The sequence below is a fragment of the Hoplias malabaricus genome, chromosome 2 (assembly GCF_029633855.1).
Source record: "Hoplias malabaricus isolate fHopMal1 chromosome 2, fHopMal1.hap1, whole genome shotgun sequence".
NCBI classification, from domain to species: domain Eukaryota; kingdom Metazoa; phylum Chordata; class Actinopteri; order Characiformes; family Erythrinidae; genus Hoplias; species Hoplias malabaricus.
Genome location: NC_089801.1, coordinates 7,675,955 through 7,699,347, shown reverse-complemented (window position 1 = coordinate 7,699,347; position 23,393 = coordinate 7,675,955). Strand labels below are relative to the sequence as shown.

General features: G+C 39.1%; 1 protein-coding gene across 4 annotated transcripts in view; it reads left to right on the top strand.

The window, feature by feature from the left end:
* adgrb3 (adhesion G protein-coupled receptor B3) overlaps nt 1-23,393 on the top strand; it is a 224,876-nt gene that overhangs the window by 134,524 nt on the left and 66,959 nt on the right. For all 4 annotated transcript variants that reach the window (XM_066662037.1, XM_066662039.1, XM_066662038.1 and 1 more), the window contains 3 exons: nt 1,616-1,724; nt 12,551-12,697; nt 16,549-16,624. In XM_066662037.1, the coding sequence (XP_066518134.1) occupies nt 1,616-1,724; nt 12,551-12,697; nt 16,549-16,624 (332 nt within the window). The remainder of the gene's footprint in view (nt 1-1,615; nt 1,725-12,550; nt 12,698-16,548; nt 16,625-23,393) is intronic.

Sequence of the window (23,393 nt, the reverse complement as noted above, 5' to 3'; positions counted from 1 at the left end):
GACAGCTTGTGTGCACACCGGAGAAACTGAGTAGGACGGGGAGAACTTATCAACAGTGTGTGGACATGATTTATAGGTCTAGAAATAAAGCCAACATTGCCAACTCCACTTTTGACTTTGAACCGCAGGAAACTAAACTCACGCTCAGAGGCAGGTGTCCAGACACGAGAAAATACCGGACAAAGTGGAACAGGAAATGGTCTCATTATTATTGCTAGTGATGTGGGATTGGTTCTTGAGACAAGAGAGGAAACGGACCTACAGAGATGGAGATAGTTGTGATAGCAAATAATACTATTTCCCACCAAAATACACGGCCATAATTAAATATTCAAACATATTGTAAGTACATAATGCATGTGCATCAAGGACTATAATGTGCTATACCTTCTCCCATACCTACATATAAACTGACAGCTCAAATAGGGTAATTCTGTTGGTAAATATTCCATTAACAGTTCTTCGAGGTCTGAGTTCAGCTTGGCTGTTTAGAATTAAAGCTGACAAAATGAATGCATTAAGCAAATGACCTGACACTTTGAACCTTACAAATCAGCTGTAGTTCCTTACTAAACACATGAGAATAAATACATAATCTGTAAATACTGAACTATATCAAAAGGTACCTTTCTATACAAATGCTAGGTTCACTACTTGTAGGGAGTGACAACTGCTCAACATCACGTAAATATACTCATATTCTAAAACACATCGGAAAGTTCAGTGTGCTCCGACACTGCAGTCGTCCCAGAGCTCTTCATGCAGAAAGACAAAGGCCCAGAACACGCTGCACTGGGAACAAGGGTTTTTCGCAGCCAGAAAGTGTGAACTTCTTGACATTTGGCATGGCAGCAAAGGCCCCAAAACACACAGGAGGTAAATGTGAGTATATTACAGGCCCCGGCAGGACCCTCACCGGGGAGTAGCGACAAAAACAACATCTGTTTATGTCTGTCTGTCACATCTCCAGACATTTATTACGTATATATTATGGCATATCTGTGAAATAGAGAAACCTTATCTTCACTAGGAAACAGTGAATGCAAAGTAAATTCAATTAAAAAGTAAATTCTGTGCAAAATGCGTAAACACAAACGGCCTAGGAATAAAATTCTAAACGGTAATGTTTTCTTACATTAACTAAGAAATGTTAATTTACTCAAATAATCTTAAATTATTTTGCTAGTGCAAATCATTTTTACAGCCCTGTACTGAAATGAATTGGAAGGGTTGGGGCGGGGGTTTCCAACCATCCTCCAAAAGTTACATAGTGCGGTTTCTGCAGTGCTGAGTCCAGAGTAGCTATGACAGAGGCTCTGCTCTCATTGTGAAGCATCACAGTGATTTTCAAACTGTAATTTTAAGACAAACATTGTATGCAGTGCTGCCTTAAGTTACCATTTCAGAGGTAGACCACAAGGATGTGAACCAGTGGAACAAAATTAAACCTTCAGATAAACTCTGCTACTTTGTACTGCGCTAAAGATGAATTAATGTCTTTATACACAATGCTCCATTGTATTTAAGCACAAAGATGCCTTCACTAAGTTCACCACAGCAAATGTTTTATTTCTGCTACCCTCATTCATTCTGTATCTTTCTATCTGCCTTTCAGATCTACCCAGGGTCAGTGGAGCTGATGCAGGTTATTGAGGAGTTCATTCACATCGTTGGCCTGGGCATGAAGGACTTCCACAATGCTTACCTGATGACTGGAAACTTGGGTAAATCCTTATAAAGAACCTTCTAGCACACCAAGTCATTAGTCTCTGCTTTACAATGTATTCATTAGTTCACCAATGACTTATTTACAGATTAAATAGTTAATTGATTGGTTCCCAAATGACCTGGTGAACTGATACCACTAGGAAACTTTGCTCTAGACCAATACTACATAATAGATGTTACATAATACACACATACACCCTCAGAACTAGGGTTGTACTCCTTACATTACTGATAGTCATCTTCAGAACCTTTGGTTGGAGAACATATATACACCAGATATATATTCCAGATCAGTTATATTGTATTTCTCAGTTTGAATATGTTTAATTAAAAGCTACAGATCTGTATCTTTCCCACTGAGAATTAATGTTGTGTAATTTCTAAGATTCATAAAAGGTACCGCTCCTGTGCTTTTGTGAGTACATTAACACTGTTTGTACTTTTGGTACGGAATGCCATCCTAAATTGGATATTTACTTGGATATAATGTTCTAGCATTCTAGGGTTCTACCATTATTTGATATACAACCCTTACATCTTGGCACAACTTGTTTACAAAAGTAGTCCATCCATCTTCAAGGTGCCATAACTGGCTCCTCTATGACATCCCTCCAAAGCCCCCTTGTGGATTCTTTATTTTTAAAGTGGATACAGAAGTTAGACCATATACGTTTCTAGCATCAGTTCTGGATCTGCTAAATTCAAAACAAAAAGAGCAGTTAAGGAGTATTAGACTACAGCTCGGTTAAACCCTGTGTCTGTGATGATTTGCTCAGTTGGGCAGCCCCAAGCAACTCAGAAAGTCAATTCTGTTTACCATCCGTAATGGAAGATGGAGTGGGAGGAGGAGCCAAACAGCATTGAATCGATAATGTTAATTAAAATCAAGCTTTTTCCACTTAGTCGGCTAAATTCCTATGACAACACCCACAGCTGATTTTATAGAGGGGCTGCTACATAGCTGTGTTAAGGGCAGAGTGTCTAGTTTGACTTTTGTTAGTCAGGCTGCAGGAATACAATAAAACCATTTTACTGAATCTTTCTCTTCCACCCACCTCTGCCTAAAAGTGATGTTCCAAACTCTACATTATTTTGCTGCATGACACCAAAGATTTTATTCATTTACTCATTGATTTATTTGCCAACTTTTCCCTAAATCTTAGAATTTTTTTATACAACCTTGGCCACAGTTGTTGGCAACTCATTTCCCAACTATTCCGATGCTTTAAGGGGACGTCTATGACTGTGTTCTCTCTGGTTTGTCAAAAGCTCAGCCACTTTTAAGGTGGAAGAGTATGTTTGAGGGGGAAAAACACTTTGTCCATGACTGATATTTTACTTGTCTGTAGGTTTTTATTCACTGTTTGAACTCATTTGCAAGTCGATGTTGTTTAGTTTTGTAGCACTTCAGTAACGCAGTAAGCTGTCTCTGGAGTTTGGAGACATTTCAACTTTAAGTGATCCCCCAAATAGCAAAAATAAGCCAATATTACACTCCTATGGAGCAGGAAAAGAGCAATATCATCATCTAGGTGTATGCTTTTCAATGATTGTATTTCTCTCATTTGTCTAAAATAAATAGAGAGAGAGAGAGAGAGAGAGTTCTGAACATCACCTTTAATGACAGTAAATTTTCTTCTGGCAATCATTGATTTTACTTCAAGTAAAAGCTCAAACAAACATGTGACTGAAGTACATGTTCCCTCCAAAGTCCTCTCATATCAGGAACACCCATCACAAAGCAAAAATTGGTATGGCCATGGATTTGTGAATGTTTTGGCTGCACTGTCTTTCTACATCCACATTCTGTTTTATTCATAAAGTGAAATCAGTATCTTGAGGTCGCTTTCAGCAGGGCTTCATTTACATTCATGGTCCCTTTGTTTGGTCGTGTCACAGAACTAGATAAGTAGCTTAAAATAGTGTTGTCAGAATAACAGTAGGTGCAAATAGGACTCATTTTCTTTTGTCATTGTTGTATTCCCAGCTAATGATACACAGGCCTGTTCTACAGACAAAATAAATGCCACATTCACCCTCTGTGGTGTCAGATTTAAGATGATTTCAGATCAGGGCTTATTACGCCACTCTGCTTATGACTTGTGTCACAGTCTATTGAGCTAGTTCTCCGAACCGGCCTATGTGGGTTGCCAGTTCTGGGAAAAGCCCTTTTATACCATTAAGTCATTTCTAAATGTAAATACTCCACTCAGCGAGGGAAAATATTAACCAAAGTAAATGCATTTTAGTAGCATGCTTAAGCACTTTTTTAAACTATCAGCTCTTACCCTTTAGAAGTCGAGTCATTACTTATTAGTATTCAAATGTAGAAGTGTGTTTACATATTCAATTTCATATAGAGGCCTAAAGCAGCCTTCGTTTTCAGGAATGCTTGACTATAACAAACTATTTTTCAAGTTTAAACATTAATCAAAATAAAGAAAGTAATATGAAATAACATCTTAATTATAATAAGAGACTACTTTTACTATTAATACTTAAATTTTAATGGCAACATCTCTCCAAAAGTCCCCCAGTTCGCTCACTTTTTTTCAGAAAATGGATGAAATGTAGTGGAACTATGATCTCTGTAGTTAAACCATCTAATAAATCTTCACAAAAAAAAAAGCTGCAGCAGGTGATACAAGAGGAAGAGACTTGTTAAATCCTGCCACAGCACACAGTAATGATTCCACTCAATCCATTTGGGATAATGCTAGGAGGAAAAAGAAACAACATGGAATGCTTCAGTGCTTGTGCAGAGCTCATAGCTCTTCTCCTGGGGAACAATTTGGCAAAGAGATTGCACTCTTTTACATTCTGCCCTATTGTTCAATCAATGGCGTATCGTTAGCTATGGTTTATTGAAGAAAAATGGATGTATACATGCATTAATTTCTAGTTTGTTATGGAGAAATTGTTTCGGATCACAGATTACAGGAACATGTCTGCTTTGAGAAGTAATATGTGGTGGTGGGGGATGGCGGGGGCAGGTTTCTATGATATGATTCCTGTCAGCACAGTACCGGAGGATGCCTGGCTTTATAGTTGGTTGTAGAAATTATAGTTGTTTCCATTTATGCGCTAGTATTTATCTTGGAAAGTAAGTCTAATGATTGATCATGTGGACAAAATGATTGAAATGAGCCATAAAAGAGAATATGGAAATATATATAGGAGGAAATACATTGATGAGGATATTGATGCGTAATGTTTACATGTTTACTTACTCAGTGAATATTAAAGAATGATCTTCTTAGAGGCCTGATATTTAGAAAAATGAGGTGATTATAGATGCATTGGTAAATAGCATGTGTATCTATTTGCTTTGACAATTTCAATATCCGCTGAAATTGCTCTCATATTGCATGTACGGTATAGAACGTAGGCTTATGGGTGATTGTATGTTTATCCTTGGGGGTGTTGTTCAGAATATGAAGAAAGCTTTCTTCATGGTGAAGTAATGTGCATGCGCTTCATAAATTACCAAACAAACAAAAAGACCCAGCTATAACATAGAGTGACCAGAATTAGCATTTCAAAGCCCTTTCTGGTCTCGGAAAACAAACTGACACATGGGGTGAATGTGAAGTTGATAAGTAAAGACATAGTGCAGTGCAGATGAGCTTGTGTTTCTGTAGACGGCAAAGTTTGATATGCTAATGGTTGTGGTTATTAATGCGGAAATGAGAACAGCAAACATTTCTGATATTTATTATAGGATTATTGGTGCAAATCAGTGCAACACCTCAATGTTAATTTCATTAAAAAATATTAACAATAACTTATCTATCACCAAAAGTATGTGACAGAAATTAGGCATAGAAATATAACATTTGGTTGCTATTAGCCATTTGCAGGGCACTGATAATGTTTTTGTAATAATTCAAATATCCATTTGAAGTATATTAATTGGATGTTGGTTTTTCGTTGTTGATTTAATAACATACTAGAAAATTGTTTGTTTTTTTAACAATATACGGTAACATTTCTGCATTTATTTAAAGGCAACAATCGTAGTAACATTAGTGAGGCCAAATACTGATTAGATCTAGATCACAAGGGCCATTAGAACTCATCCAGTAGATATTTGATTGGGCTCCAGCTCCATTTCAGAGACTGCATTTCCCCCCTAGCCAAAATCGTTGGCATTGAGCATGGTGACCTTATCGTCATGAGCATCTGATCTAGAGCGTCCCATTTCATACCAAGTTTTTCTATGGAGATTACACAATCTGTGGGAGGACATTTGAGTCCACTGATTTGTCCACTATGGATTCACTGCAAAGTAACTGACTTTACGCATTATAAGGGGTGTATACAAACAGTTGGACATAATGTATCTGACTAGCCCCACAAGTTTATAAATTATTAAGAGTTTGTACCTGGCTTCTTTATTTTTTTTTATTAAACATAGATAAGGTCATTTAAACCAATACATTTAAATATATCAATCTTTAGGGTACAGTAGCAAAGTCATGTAAGCGACAGGTTGGAATGTTTCCAAATGATGTTTGGAAACATAAGCCCTCTCAGATGTCATGATTGGGCCTTATGTTAAACAATAATATATGACTGCATTAAACAAAATGGCCCCTTTAAGCATATGTAAGTATTCGTATTGATTTATTATAGATCTTAGCTCCATCAACATTCTCATCATATTCCCCATGCTAAATAACCTTCCTTCACAGTTAGCATCTGCTCCCTTTGATTAAAAGGACAAAAATGACAGTGCGGCTCTAGCCAAGTGGAAATCATCTGGCCCTGTGAGATATTGCTGCATCATTTTTGGACTGATTTATGGTGCCCCTTCGATACAGCAATAAAGCGCTTCTGTCACCAAGCCTCCCTATCCTTTCCTCTCGGCATTAGTCTGAAAACTTTGATTACATAAGCTCGGTTCTGCCACTCACTTTCTCCAGAAATGAATGCCTCTGTGAGGTGAAATTGTTCACCAGTCAACAGTTAAACATGTCATGATGTCTAAAAACCATTTAGGCGTTGATACCAGAAGAATAGATGCTAGGGCCTTTGCAATCTTTGCTCGTTCTCTTTGGTCACAAAGTGCTTCAAGCCAGAGAAAACACTGGCTTGTTAGTAACCTCCCGGTGGGTCTCCCAGAATGTCAAAGCCATTTGTAGGAGGACTGGCCATGTTAGGGGCAAATAAGACATACAACAAGTGCTCAGGGATTACTAAATGACAAATGTGGAGTGCTCATGCTAGGTCCTTTTCCACCTTGCCAGGGCCTAAATTTAGTAAATCAGGAAACAGCAAAGTGATCAGATATACACAATGTACCCCGCACTCCATGTTTACTCAATCAACCACAATGTGTTTGTCATCCAAGTTTTGCAATATTAGCTGTAGACTGGAATAAAAATGATAATGTAGCTAAAAACAGTGATTAGCATTTTGCTAATGGCCTGCCTAAATCACTGTGCATTTGCCTCAGACTGTGCCTAGTTTGAAGTAATCTCAGACTTGCTTATGGGATTTCTGATGCTATTTGACATAATGGTATGTTTAAAAAGCTGGTAACACTTCATTATAAGTGGAATTTTATTGTCCTTAAAATGCCCTTGTTAAGCCGTAACCATCCAGTAGCTGGTAGTTATCTGACTGCCCATTATACCTTTATTAAGTAACTCATATGGGGATTTCAGCTATTTCCAGAGCAATTATAATATCCATATTAAGCCTTGTTAAGGCGCTAGATTCTATTCACTTCTTTATCACACAATAGAGTGAATTTGGCTTTTTCTACAAGAAATTTAAGCGAATTATACAATGTAATCGTATGCATTGTAACCTTGTATTATCTTCCTCTGGAAATTATTTAAGATATATATTTATTGCTTATGAAGTAATAAACAGCCATGTGTAATTTCCAGCGACTTAATACTGGTAGAATCCCATAAGGGCATTATAAGTGCACACTTATAATTGGCTAATACTAAGCTACCAACATGTTTTGTCCATGTTTATAGATAGCAGTCATGATACAATGTTAAAAATCAAGCAAAGACTATTTGACATTACAAATTAAAAAACACACACACACACACACAGCTAGCACAATGCTAATAATTCATCTTAGGGTTTTATTACTCATTTGCTACATAAGTCTTAGCGCAAAATTAAGGAGGCACCTAGTGGCTAGTAGATTTTATATGGAGTAAAAGAGAGATTGTGTTTATTTTAGTATTATTTGTGTGTGTGTGTGTGTGTGGCTTACAGTTATGAGTGCAAGGAGCTACTTAAGGAACATCAAGAATGGCTTCGTACACTAGCATGTGGTGTTCCCTAGAGGCACAAAATTTAACCCTTACCACACAAATATTTGAACTCTAGCAAACTTGCCCATTAAAAGCCATTTTCAAGCCTGTCATTTTGTTGTATGATCCAGTGTCTGGACTCGTTAGTCACAGGTGGGAGCAGGTGCTACTAATATCTCTTGGGCTAGTTCCCCGAGGAGCAGAGCCCACCACAGACATGCATGCAAATTCTCTTCCTCACCACAGAGGGTAGCTATCTTATAAATGAATGGAACAACATCTTAAGAGTGTGATAACCATATGTATCTGAAGAGTTATTAACACGCACTAATTTCAAACACACATGGGTCCCTTATATGAACTTTCTTCTGAAATGGTGCTCCTTAGTAATTTGTCTCTTTTTTCAGTAATAAGACATTCTCTTCTGGGAAGGTTTTAAGCTGGATTTTGAAACATTTCTATGAAGATTTGATGGAATTTGGCCATGACGTATGATGGATGGCCACTCCAACTCATCCAAATGTACTGGATGAAGCTTCATAACAGCTTAAATCCATGGGTTCTTTATATCCCTAACCTAATCTGCACAGCACGGTAAATGTCTGCGTACTTAGAAATAAATAGAAAAATATTCACATATTAAAGGTGCGGAAAAACACCTGTCCATTTGTCCCTACTGTGTTTGGTTGTTTTTACTTAGTTTTAATTTTTCATATTGATGCTTCTCCTCAGTGATTCAGAGTAGGCTCCAAACCCTAATCAGGATGAAGAGGGCACAACATAAATAGTTTTGACTCTTCTACATGATTTGAACAGGGCTGTCTTTTGCATTGTATGAAACCTACTTGAACATTGAACCGACAAAACCAACTTAAATAACTTTATAGAAGCATTTCCCTCCCTTTTCCAAAATAGCCATTTTGGAGATACTTCTGAAAAGCAGTGATATATCACTTTTATATTTGGTTTCTAATGCTTTCAGTGTGTGCAGTGAGTCCAGAGTCTACCTGAGATAGGAACACACCCTGGACAGGGCAGCTGTCATCACAGGACAACACACATACCCAGTCTCTCTCTCTCTCACACACACACACACATCAAATAAATGGACATTTTAACTGGAAAATAATACCTGCAGCGTCGACATAATTGTAGTCTGACGTCACCTAACTGTAAGGTGTCTATTCTAAACCTCTGCGTCCTCATGTTTGCTGAGATAACAGTCTAACAATATTTCCAGATTGATCTCCCCTCTTTTATTATTCTTTCTAAAAGGAGAGCAGAGCTCTTTCCCGCTTGGCTTGTGGATAGCATTTAAAGCCTTTTTCTCTGCACCGCTTCACCCACCATCTTCTCCCCTCATTTCCAGCCCCCCCTGTGGTTCCACACAATATGCCCTGTGACTAACACTCTGCCACACACAGCAGCTGGCACTGCCAGCCTTCTATTACACACACACATAGACACAGTTTGTCTCACGCCACCCTGTGATTTTAAGCTTGCTGTTAAATCATCTTCACCTAAGCCTCAGTGCACACTACAGGTCCCCTGTCAATTGCACAAAACATTTTACACACACACACAAACACACACACACACTTGCACATACATGTCATGCTACACTGATCCACACTAGTCTCCGAACTAGTTACTGCACTGGAACATGATGAAACACTAGATTTGAACAACTCAGTAGCTTCTTGTGCTGTTTTAATGCCAAAGGAAAAGTGTGACTGCTATTATTGTACTTTTAAAATGCATATATATGTATCCCCTACTTACAAATCCACATTTCTGTGGGGCTAATTTACCAAAACCAGATATAATTCAGTTTTGCCTGACCATTTTCCAACCTCTGTTGCTGTTTTCATAATTGTGTTTTAAGACTGATATATGTAAATTAGGTGTATTCTGGTTAACTGTGCTGTATTGTGTCTTATGTAAAAAGAGTGCAAGGGACAAGCAGATCCCAACAGCTGTAAACTGATTAGGGAGATATGAATTGGGTTTTAAGACATCAAAACAATGGAATTTAATAAATAAAAATATTCAACAATGCTTCAAAGTAAATGGGTAAAACTTTAAGCAAGAAAACCAGTGCATAATATTCACTCTTTTGGTGAAGCTTATTTTTTATAACACTGCAATTAAAAAAATATATATAATACTTACTTTATTTAGTGTTAGAAACAGCAGCAGGTCATTAGTGCCATAGCCTATACACACATATATTTTGCCCTGCATAGATGCACACATATTGGAGCTAATTTTCAGCATATATTTGTTTTATTTATTTTATTTAAAAGGTGACAGTATCAAAATGCACACAGTAGGAAAGATAATACTAGTAAAACATCTATAGGAAGCTCTATGTTCATTCTGACACTAAGTTTGTATGACTGCACACTATAAAGCAAACGTATACGTCCATGACATCAGAACTTCACAGTAACCTGCCATAAATATCACTGAACAATTACAGTGAATAACCATCCTTGCGATTGTCAGCGGTAAATGGCACATTTGGTCTGGGGTGCAATGGCGTGCGACTGTTTTATTGTTTGCATCCATGTGTGAAAGTGTCTGAACAGCTCGTGCAGTAGAGCACTGGCTGTACTGGAGAGATTTCTTTGAAGAATCATGACAAATCAATGGCAATTCCAACTGCGAAAGCTAGCCCACATGTACATCCATAAGTGTTAGCTGAAAGTGGATTAGTGCTTGGCAACAGCAGCAGACTGGAGAGGCCGACAGAGGAGAGAAGCTGTCGTTGGGGCTGAATTTATAAGCCCAGCATCCTCCACTAAAATCACTCTGTCCTTAGAGCTACGCCAAAACCGCCATAAGAAGATGTCTCACCAGCAGGCAATTCGTCATCAGTCTCCTGCTGTCTGTGAGGGTTCGTAGCTAATGCTAACAATGTTGGCTCCAGTGGCTGATCAAGGCTTGTGCAGAGCTGAGCAAGATGTCACCTTTTCTTAAAGCATCACACCATTCCGTTTCACAGGTTTACAAGAACATAGCACTCGACGTGAGAGTTAGACTCGATTTAGATCAGCATGGGTAAAGAACTAATAGAGGTTAAAGTTCCATAATGTGCATGGCAGTAAGTAATTCTTGAAACATGACTTTTTTACAATCCCTGGCTGCAATTTAAATAAATAAATAAATAAATATATTTTATTATTTCTTTTTTACGACACTATAAAACAGCTTCATGTATTCAAAGAACAGTTTATACTGTTTTCCTGGTTAAAATCCCTCCTTATAAATAATTATGCATGAATATATCCATGCTACGCTTACAAATTTGCTCCTACCAACCGTTGAGTGATTCCCACCAGATTTAACCAGCTAAACAGTGCAGCAAAGCTTGATATTCTTGTTTCTATGTTTTCTATAATCCTGAATGTTCTAAAGGAGAGGTATTTCATTAAAATTCATTAAGGTCCAGTTAGAGAAAATTCCCCCAAGCCAAGGTCCGGAAAATAATGTATACCCTGCATTACGACCAGTGCCATATCCTGCATATTGAAGTTACCTTGTAGTTATAGCAACCTTTTATGTAGTTAACAACTGAATGTCAAATTGAATTACACTTTCAATTACATTTAAATATATTTCAACAAGTTTTATAAATAATAAATACTGTACTTTTACCATTTCAAGTAAAATTTACAAATAGAACAATGAAAAAAAAAAGAAAAGCATATTTAAATAAAGTCCCCAATGACTTTTGTAGGTGCAGTTGACTTTACTGCTTTTCCATAACCAGCAATCTGATTGGCTGTTATTGCTGGAGGGCGGGGCTTTATCCGTTAACAGCAACCTTATTGGCTCTTTGTGCTGAAGGCTGGAACTTTATCCATAAACAGAATCCATGTTCAGCGATATGAGGATATTTCCACCAGTAATGGTTCCCTTCTTATTAAAGTTTCAGGTTTTACCTCACACAGCATTTTTGTTGAAGAGTCACACCACTTAAAATAAACACTCTGTTCAAAATTAAACAGCTCCTAATAGCTTATAAGTTACCGACCGCAGTCCGCCTATTCATGACCCCATTATAGAGCCAACAACTAACAATGTCAACATACTATAAGCTTTTCCAACAATGAACCACTATGAAAGTACATATTTGAGAGTGTAACAGGTTTCTTTTTTAATTAGATCTGATATACTATCATTTACAGTGTATTTTAATTGTCCAGTCTTACTCAAATATATTCCTCATACCTTTTGCCCGTGTAAGAAGTTATTCAGTGTCTGCAGTTTAACTCATTGTGATAAATGTGTATTAAATAAGTATATACACCTTTTGAAGATAATACACATACTAGATACTGTATATACAGTTGTGAACGTCCATTCCATTCAGGTTGCCATGGAGAGACTAATAAATATCTGACATTATGAGGGTTAATCTGCTTGACCTTACAAATGTTGAAAATGTTGGGATATTTGACAGACCTACCTGCTAAAAGTTCAAAGAACAACATGTTAACCTTCATAACACTGTGGTTTGTTTCTTTGTCCCCCAGTGGCCAGCATCCAGAGGCTACCTGCAGTGTCTGTGATGACCGATATTAACTTCCCCATGAAGGGACGGAAGGGCATGGTGGACTGGGCCAGAAACTCAGAGGACAAAGTTGTTGTTCCTAAAGGCATTTTCCTTCCCCAGACTGCAGGTACGCACACAACAAGGCTTACTCCATTAACTGTTTGTTTATTTCTTTTCTGTAATGCAGTTTACTAATTCATTTGGCTCTGGCACTTAATTGACAGACTCCTTTTTGGAGTAGTCCTCTATACATGCTAGCTATTATGACACATTAATCACACTTAAAAAAACATGGTTCTTCAAGGGTCCCTCAGTAAAGGCAATGGTTCTTCATAGATTCATTGATTGAGAATGGTTCTAAACAGCAGCAAACATGGTTCCTCCTTTGTATCAGGTTGTAAATCATAAAAAATGGAAAAAACCCTTTTAAGTGCTGTATAGAAATAATTATGTATAAAACAACATGCCACATAATACCATATGCAGCACATTCTCCATCAAATCGAAGAACCATTTCAACATTAATGCGGTTCTATTACAACTCACCGTTCTATTCACAATCATCACCATTGGTAAAGAACCATTGAACAAGCATCTTTTTTAAGAGTGGAGTCTTGTAGACTTTTGAACAAACCCCTAGAGTAAAGATTCATTGACTGTTATTCATCTGTTCATGGGTAATTTGCATGTGCCCTTCATCAGGGGTCACTTTTGGATCACAGGGCCAGTGTTGGCTGGATACTTTTGCTCAGCAATAAGCCAGGGCTGTGTATTACGGGTGGGAATTAACAGTGACTATCTTTTCAATCTAATTGAAACATTAAAAAAAGCATTTTTATATTATAACAAATATATGGAGTGCAAATTGCAAATTGCTTTAATTACAGACTATATATTTAACTACTTAAATTAGTTAATAATAATTAGTCTTAAATTCCTAGTGGGAATGTATATCCTCATCCCAGGGAGCTTGTGAACCACTTGTGGGTGAGTTAAACTAATCAGAAGCAACCAAACGCCTAGGTGCTGTGTCCCACTACGTTCAGTGCCAAACCTCATAACAGAAAAGTGCACATTGGGAACAAAAAAACTGCCATCATCTCAGATATTTAGTGTAAGATCGCGAGGATAGCTCACCAGGAAGTCAATATTTCTTTTTTCAACATGTGTAATATCCTTGTAGATTTATCGTCTTGGCTTTTGTATTTAAAGGCCCTACAGGACCCCAATATTTAGGTGTGAGAGGGGGTCAGACTTTAGCCTTTTCAGAGTCTACTCAGTGTCTCTACAGTATCGTTAACTTTAGGTGCAGTACCTAAAATAGCTAAGCTACAAGAATCATGGACTAAATTGAAACTGGAAGGAGCTGCTGACTTCAAAAGTTCAGTGCTTTATAGCGTACCTACAAATGGTAGGTGAATCAAATATGCCATATACAAGGAAACACTGGCAAAGCAATGAATATGTTCCATTATTTTCCATAGAGGCAATTTTGATCCAGTCATAGGATCCAGTGAGTGGTGATAGAGGGAGGTATAGTCAGCACAAGCCTAGGACAGACCGCCCACTTCCATGTATAAATTACAAAGATGAAAATGGAAAGGGTCAGCAGTGACAAATCTTAGATCACTCCAGCAGACAAGCTGTAAAGGTTTCAAGGAAGCCAGCATTCATATTCATGCCCTTAAGGTGACATTTATGTTAATATGTCATCATAACATCCAACGCGACATGAACATACATTGTACATCTTTTTTTTGTTTTTTTTGTCAGTGCATCTTTAAAAATATTCCTGTTAAAAGTAAGGGCCACTTCAATTATGTCGCACAGTAATTACTACAACAAAAAAAATGGACAGTAGTGGTACATTAGAGCTAAAGGTACCACCACAGTTTGAGTACTTGCTATTCATTGCATAATCAAAGACACAACTGTAGCGGTTTTAAAATATGAAAAGAAGCCACAGTTGGCAATGTCTTTATCAACTGGATTGTTATTAATGCCTATTTTATTTGCATAAATGTGATGTTTGACATATAAACATTCTACACTAACCTCAAACACCAGTCAAATACATTGCACTGTAATGGATTGTCACTGTCCTGTAGCTTACAAACAGCTCTCTGCAAGTCACAGGTGACCTGAAACAATAATAAATGAGAAAAGATATGATTATGATCCATGATCAGCATTCAGAGAGTGTGTGATGAGTCAGTACGATGGCCCTGACCCGTGCATCCCTCTAACATCCGCTCTCTGATTGATGGCATGTCTGCTTGCTGGCCTTTTTTCATGCTCTTGGTAGGGTACATTATTTAATATTCAGACAGTAAAGCGTTCTTTGCCCTCCCTTTTAAACAATGCCACAGCACCTGGCTTCAGTGCCCAGCCATTCTGTTAATTGGGGCGATCAGTCTTATCTGAAGTATATCAAAGTAGGAGTAATGGCAAATTGATTTAACATATAACTCACTCGGGTTGCAGCCGGCCCAGATACAGCAGATAGTCTTATTGCCAAAAGGCGAAAGGAGTTTTTCAAACCCCACCCTATCACATTAGTCAGATTTAACCCTTACTTTATTCATATAATAATTGCTTATTAATTTTCTCCATATATTTGCAGACACGTCTTATGAGTGAGTTCTGCAACTTTTGTACATACACAGTGTTCACAACCCCCTTAAGAAAAAACACTGCCAATAGAATTCTGGAAGAGCCGAACATAAGCCAAAGGTCACCATGCCCACCGCTAAGAGTCAGGTACAGGTTTTAAAGCCTGCCAGCATTTGGCTGATTAATTGACAACCTTCCAAAACCTTTGGATTGAGTTGGAGTGGAGAACATCTGATCCAGAATTATTAATCACCCAACATCAATTCCTGACCTCGCTAATGCTCTTGTGGCTAAATACAATCAAGTCCCCACAGTTGTGTTCCAAAATCTAATATACTTCCAAGCCTTAGATGACGTTGTTGAGTGTTTCCTGAGTGAAAAATTATTGTTATTTAATAACAGTAGTCCAACCAGTGACCACCAAGTCAACTAACGAATGAGTATCAATAGGGTTGGGTTAGAGCACTCCGCCATGTGCCACTAGCCTTCATTCATCGTTATTAACATTTCTTGGGTGAAGTGTCGCTTTAATGCACTCCTGGCTGTAAAGTTAGGACGGAGAAGCCAACAAGATTGTGCGAAATACTGTAGGCAACAGCCAAGAAATAATTTATGCAAGATTTGTTCAAGAATTCCTTTTAATGTGATACTGAGGAAGTTTTTTTAAGTATGTCCTGGTTCAGAGGTCAATCTGTTTTTCAAAGCAAATACAACTGAGAATAATCTTGTTAAATTATTTTAGGATTTAAACTATCCCTGCACTGAGGAGAGCAAGGCATTAAGAGATTCCTAACTGTGAATACTTTAAAGAGTCTAATTCCTGAGTGCGGCTGGAAACCTAAGCTGATATTTAGCAGAAATGGAGGCTGATTTAAGCGGATGTGTGTACAAGGATGCTCATTTTAGGTTCAAAACTGTCTGTAGAAATCTCTTCTAATGAGTGATTCTCACCAGATGTTCAACTGTGTGCACACAGTTGTATAATGTCCAAAGAAAAGCACTGTCTGTAATATATTTTGGAACAGCTGGACATTAGCCTAATGACACCATGTCCAATGCCAAATGTCAGCTACAAATGTGTAAAAGTCACCCCAGCAGCATTGGAACTGCCTTCTCCAAAGTGATGGACTACTACTTTTTTTTTTGGGAGGAGCTGGAGTGGCTATGTAACCGATTGCAATCAAATCCCCACTGCATTATAATATCTAGTACAAAGTCTTCTGTGAAACGGCAATGTTAAAAATTTGAATATAGAACTTCCAAAGGAATAATGGGTGATCATGTGTTGACGAAGTTATAGTTATATTCTGATTAAGTCCTGACTGGATAACATTCTTACCATATTGTGTTATTTTGTTTTATCAGATATGGATGGGTCTCCAGTATTCATTCTTGGTACAGTCCTCTACAAGACGCTGGGCCTCATGCTCCCTGCCCCGAGGTAAGATGCTGTAGATCAAAGTTAAAGCAACAATTGACCTACCTATGCACTGTCTACAGCTGTGAAATCCATTTCACCTAGTGAGAAGCAGTAGTACACTCAGGTGTTGCAGCCTAAGAGTGTAGAATATAATGTAATATACTTCACTTGATACATTTGAAGATGATGTTCCAAGCGCCTGTTGTAGATCATATTATATTTAACTCTTTCGAATTTGAGAATAACCCCCATAGAAAAATAAAACACAATTTAATGGCAATTCAACTAGAAATGAATCCAATTAATAGCCATTTTTATGTTTTGCACAGTGCTACACAAAAGAATCACTGTGAAATGGACCAATCAGTCATTTAATGAATCATTTTTGTAATGATTGCTCTTCTCATGACTGTCCTTATGCCCTAACTCTGGAAAATACAGCGGAGATAAAAATGTAGATACCTCAGAGATAACAACACAGATTTACAGGCCCAGCTGTCTAGGGGAAAAAAAACTTTCAGATTCCATTTTTTCCAGATTTTGATGTGCTTCAGCTTTGCTTTATCATTACTCCCAATTAACATGATTTACAGGTGTTAATGTGTATGCATTTACACCACGGGCAGATGTTTTCATCATTATTTCATCATTATTTGATACTGTATTTAGTTCTTATGCACAATCTGATTCAATTTTGAATAAACAGTACAGTAACACACACCAGCTCTTCCTTTACTGCTGAATTTAATGATACTACATGTGTGCTATATCACCAAAATTACTCACTCACCCATCCAAATCATTAAATGTAGGTGATCCACTCAGTTCCATGGCCCCAGGTGTATCAATCCAAGCACCTAGGCATACAGACTGCTTCTGCAACCATTTGTGAAAGTATGGGTTGCTCTCAGGAGCTCAGTGAATTCCAGCGTAGTACCCTGATAGGATGCCACCTGTGTTGCAAGTCCAGTGATGAAATTTCCTTGCTACCAAATACTCCACAGTCAACTGTCAGTAGAATTATAACTAAGTGGAAGTGATTGGGAACAACAGCAACTCGGCCACAAAGTGCTTGGCCATGTAAAATGACAGCAGGGTCAGTGGATGCTGAGGTGCATAGTGCGCAGAGGTTCCAAATCTCCTGCAGAGTCAATCACTACAGGTCTCCAAACGTCACGTGCCCTTCAGATTAGTGCGTAGAGAGCTTCATGGAACGGGTTTCCATGGCCAAGCAACTGCATCCAAGTCTTATATCACCAAGCACAATGCAAAGTCTCAGCTGTAGTGGTGTAAAGCACATCTCCACTGGACTCTAGAGTAGTGCCAACACGTTTTCTGGAGTGACGAATCATACTTTTCCATCTGGCAATCAGATGGATGAGTCTGGGTTTGATGGTTGCCAAGCGATCGGTACTGAGTACATTGTGCCAAGTGTCGAGTTTGGTTGAGGGAGATTATGGTGTGGGCTCGGCTGTTTCATTTCAGTAAAAGGAACTCCTAATGCTTCTGGACAATTTCATGCTCCCAACTTTGTGGGAACAGTTTGAGGATGGCCCCTTCCTGTTCCAATATCACTGTGCACCAGTGCCCCAACAAGGTCCGTAAATGACATGGATGAGCGAGTTTGGCGTGGAAGAAATTGACTGGCCACAACAGAGTCCTATCCCCCACTCAATAAAACACCATTGGGTTGAATTTGGGCAGAGACTGCAAGCCAGGCCTTCTCGTCCAACATCAGTGTCTGACCATGGTCAAAAGTCCCATAAACTTACTCCTAAACCTTGTAGAAAGCCTTCTCAGAAGAGCTGAAGCTGTTATATCCGCAAAGCATGGGCAGACATCATATTAAACCCTACTGATTAACAATGGGATGTCACTCAAGTTCTTATGCATGTGAAAGGCACCCGAGCAAATACTTTTGGCAATACAGTGTAGCTTAACACAGTTTTAGGACGCTAATCCGAGTACTTGTATTAGTGTAGTGTGGAGTTCCTGCCAAAGCTGGGAATCAAACCCTATTCTGCTGAATGCATGTAATACAACCAGCTGTTGTTATAATTTGAGTATGCTTTTATCCATAAACCCCTATTATACTAAACAGTATCCAGCTCCCCACTGAGTCACACTGCCCGATATCCGCCTGTTTACCATAAGCACTAATGTCTTCGCATTAGGTTTTACAGTAAATGCAAATGTCATTGTGCCATTGAGAGATCAAATCATGACCTGCTGTAAGTTCCCACAGTGACTTGGACAAGGCAGTCAGAGGAAGGCTCACTGTAGATTAATAGGATTTGTTTTCCTTATCATGTTACGATCAGACAAAAAAAATCAATACCCCATCATTATTATTTAATAAAACCCATCCACTGAACATTATTAAAGGAGCTTACAGTCCAAATATGCATTTCTGCACATCACACCAACAGTCCATTGTGGGTCAAACTGAAATCCAGCACACGTTTACTGGATGGATTTGATTATTCTTTACAATAAACCAGGATGTGTTAACAGAAGTGTCAAAGCTGAAAAAAGCAAGAACATCAAAGCATAGTTAAACTGGAGGTCATTGAGATGGAGATAACTGATGGTCCAGTCAGTGGCACGGTGGCGCAGCAGGTAGCGTCACAGTCACACAGCTCCAGGGGCCTGGAGGTTGTGGGTTTCCTCCGGGTGACTGTCTGTGAGGAGTGTGGTGTGTTCTCCCTGTGTCTGCGTGGGTTTCCTCCGGGTGCTCCGGTTTCCTCCCACAGTCCAAAAACACACGCTGGTAGGTAGATTGGCGACTCAAAAGTGTCCGTAGGTGTGAGCGAATGTGTGTGTGTTGCCCTGTGAAGGACTGGCGCCCCCTCCAGGGTGTATTCCCGCCTTGCGCCCAATGATTCCAGGTAGGCTCTGGACCCACCGCGACCCTGAACTGGATAAGAGTTACAGATAATGAATGAATGAATGGTCCAGTGAAGATGAATCAGTCACAGATTATTAGTTTAGTCACTACACATCAAACTTAGTGGGCACCTGTTCTAATGAGTGATTTACACTCCTTCATGGCACACTGCTTATGCGGTCACACACAGCATGTATAATCTCTGTAGAAAAGCACTGATAAATACAATTTGGACGCTCTGGAGCAGCTGCACTCAGGCCTAAGGTCACCATGCCCAATGCTAAGCATCAACATTGTTCTCTGGAGTGTTATAACTCCTTCCAGTGCCTCCTGATGAGCTGTAGTGCCTTTTGAGATCTAAAACTAATCATCTAACATGAGTACCTGGCCTTAATAAAGCTCTTGAGTGTGAGTGTGTATGTTATTCTGTAACAAATTCCTTATGAATCCCCCTCGATTCAGAACAAGTTATGTATCAGCACATCTCCACAAACCTTTGGACATATAGCGTAGTACAAATATTAATGAGGGATTAGGGGTCCACTTTGGTCATCCTTGGAACTTTTTAGAGTGATCTTTATGAAAACAATAACAGTGACAAATTTACAACATTTAATTTGTGCAAACATTAACCTGTTTCTTTTTTCACACTTTGCATTGTGTACTCTTCTGATAGGTGACTTTGGGGGTGGTTCTCTGATAGTGCATCAGTGCTGAGGCCATAATATTAAGACATCAAATGCCTCAAGAAGCTACCAGATGGCACCAGGAGATAAGCAGATGAAATTAGAAGTTGAAAAGTGTACAGCTTCAGTTCACATGTTAAGTGACAAAAATACTTGAAAACACCTAAGGCCTGCTGAATAAGAATGGGCTCAGGGAAAGATCTCTGCCGTTTCACTTGTCAGTCACTTTTAATGTAACCTACTCATTTCTGACAGATCCAGGGCATGAGAATGAATCTAGGGATTTAGTTTAGCCCCCGTTTGCTATCATCCACTGTAAGAAAAAAAATATATTTAATGGCAATGAAAGCACTCTCGCTCTAAAGAAACAGAGGCATTGTCAGAAAGTAGAGAAAGAGAAATGGGAAAACTTTGGTATAATCCCATACATATTTCACTCATCCAGAGAATCAACCCCTATGTAGACTCGCTGTTTTGTTCACTATTTTTCCTTCAGATGAACATAACCTTTGATGGTTTAACGTTTTTAAGTGTGACGTTCAAGTCATAATTAAGGCTTACTGGAGTTTGAGGGAATAAAATAAGAGATGGTGGGTAAATCCCCTGTGTTCTCTTTATAATACAATTATTAATCAATGTACTTTCTTTCATAGAAATGGTTGCTAGATCATTCAAGCTTTAAAAATAATAATAATAATAGCTAAAGGCGGCACGGTGGGGCAGCAGGTAGTGTCGCAGTCACACAGCTCCAGGGACCTGGAGGTTGTGGGTTCGATTCCCGCTCCGGGTGACTGTCTGTGAGGAGTGTGGTGTGTTCTCCTTGTGTCCGAGTGGGTTTCCTCCAGGTGACTGTCTGTGAGGAGTGTGGTGTGTTCTCCCTGTGTCTGCGTGGGTTTCCTCCGGGTGACTGTCTGTGAGGAGTTGGTGTGTTCTCCCTGTGTCCGCGTGGGTTTCCTCCGGGTGACTGTCTGTGAGGAGTTGGTGTGTTCTCCCTGTGTCCGCGTGGGTTTCCTCCAGGTGCTCCGGTTTCCTCCCACAGTCCAAAAACACATGTTGCAGGTGGATTGGTGACTCAAAAGTGCCCGTAGGTGTGAGTGTGTGAGTGAATGTGTGTGTGTGTGTGTGTGTGTGTTGCCCTGTGAAGGACTGGCGCCCCCTCCAGGGTGTATTCCCGCCTTGCACCCAATGATTCCAGGTAGGCTCTGGACCCACCGCGACCCTGAACTGGATAAGGGTTACAGATAATGAATGAATAATAGCTAAAGTTCTTACTCATAGGTTAGGAACCACTGGTTTAACCCCTAGGATTCACATATCAAACCTCAAGGGTGCTTCAAAATGAGACATGCCTTCTAAGCACGTTATTAATGTTAAATAATCTCTCCCAGTTAATGAAGACGCTCACTTCCAACCTCTCAAACTCACAAGGTATCGTGAAAGTACCATTCGATACTGAAATGAAGCCATTTGTATTCCAACTGATATTAATAATATGCAATCATATTCCTGATATAGCACCGATTATAACCACTGGCAAAATACAGCAGAACTGTTGTGCTCAATTCTTCACAGTTAGTGCTCGGTAATGAAAGGTTGAAGGGATAAGTGGAAGTGGTTATGACTGAAATATTTTTTCTCATTTATCAAAGTGAAAAACTTTCATTTGTCTCTATTGAGCCAAATTTTTTTCTTTTAAACCCTAATGACAAATCCATTCCCAGACACAAAAAGCACATCCCTTCTACTTTGAAGCATTACCCCTGCATTTGTTTCAGCACAGCGTACGTGCCCCCAGAATAAGATAACAAAGGACAAAGAAAGAGGTGCCACTGGAGGTTAGCCGGGGGATTTCTCTTGGTGGGCAGACAGATTGTGCAGTATTCAGAAGGCAGAGGTGCAGTGGTGAAAGATCTCTCGCAGATACGGCCTCTTTGGCAGCACTATCTCCAGTAATCCTTTTAACAACATCATGCGTCCATTTTCAATCTTGGTGTCTCCTTGTAAATGGACCATGAAATCATGCCCCACGTTGCCCTCATTGACAAATGTTACTTGGGAGAACTTGGTTTTGTTTGTGGGGGTGTGTGTTCATATGAGAATCTGCATTAGACTCCTTTTAATCAACTGTACACAGTGCAGTTAAATATATATATACGCTCCTGCTCTAGATCACTGTGTTCCCACAAAATTAATTGAAGCCAGATTAATGCAAGGCATGAGATGGAATTTCTTTTGGTGGGAAAAATAAGGACAGCAGGACCTGTATGTGTGGGCTACAGTGCTGAATCTGACCCAACTGCTGCAGTGCTGCAGAGATGTGTCATTGTATTCTGCCTTTTAAAAAAAGAAATGCTCTTCTCCTACACTTGGCAGCACTTAGTCTGAGGGGCTGGCCATATATCATTACTGACTGAAGTGAAATAGTGTCAGGACACATTTCATTGTCACAGCAGTTGTACACTCTGTAAATGTACACTCTTAAAAATAAAGGTGCCAAAAAGGGTGCTTCAAAACAATGTCATAGAAGAACCGCTTCAACTTTTGGTTCCCTTGAGAATTCTTATTAGATCCTTTACGATACGTTAGCTTTAAAAAACGCCATGCGCAAACACAGCTACTCCTACTAGAACTACATTAAAAAAATGACATAGATACATAGTCATATTATCACATTGGGAACAGAAAACAGAACAGGAGATGGTCCACATTACTCTAATATCTTGGTAGCGTTTGGCGTGATTAGCTCTGGCACGCATCTGTAAGCCAAGCTGCCATCAGTAACTGGTGGTCATTTCTTATGAATCTGCATTTCACTGAAATGTCTCACTCGGCTTCGAGTGTATGGTCACAGTCTGGCTGCTGAAGTGACCTTTTATACAAGTCTTATTTTGAAGTAATGAGAAGTGTTTCAACATCCAGCTTAATTCTGAAACATGATGCCTACCATAAGCTCAAGGTTCTTCAGCTCTTCTGTCTGCACACTCGAGTGCCTTTTCTCAAAGGTCTACCATGATTAACCCTGGGCAAATCTAATATCCTGTCTTCAGACCTTTTCTCCAACCAGAAAACTAAGAACGTTATCCAGATTGTAGGTGCCTCATTGATATTTGAGTTTTGTTTCACTTGAAGAGAGCACCTGGAGTTGTTGAAATTCTGTGAAAGTCCAGGGCTCTGGGGAACATTGTGCCCGATGCGCAGTAGGTACAAACCAGCCTCA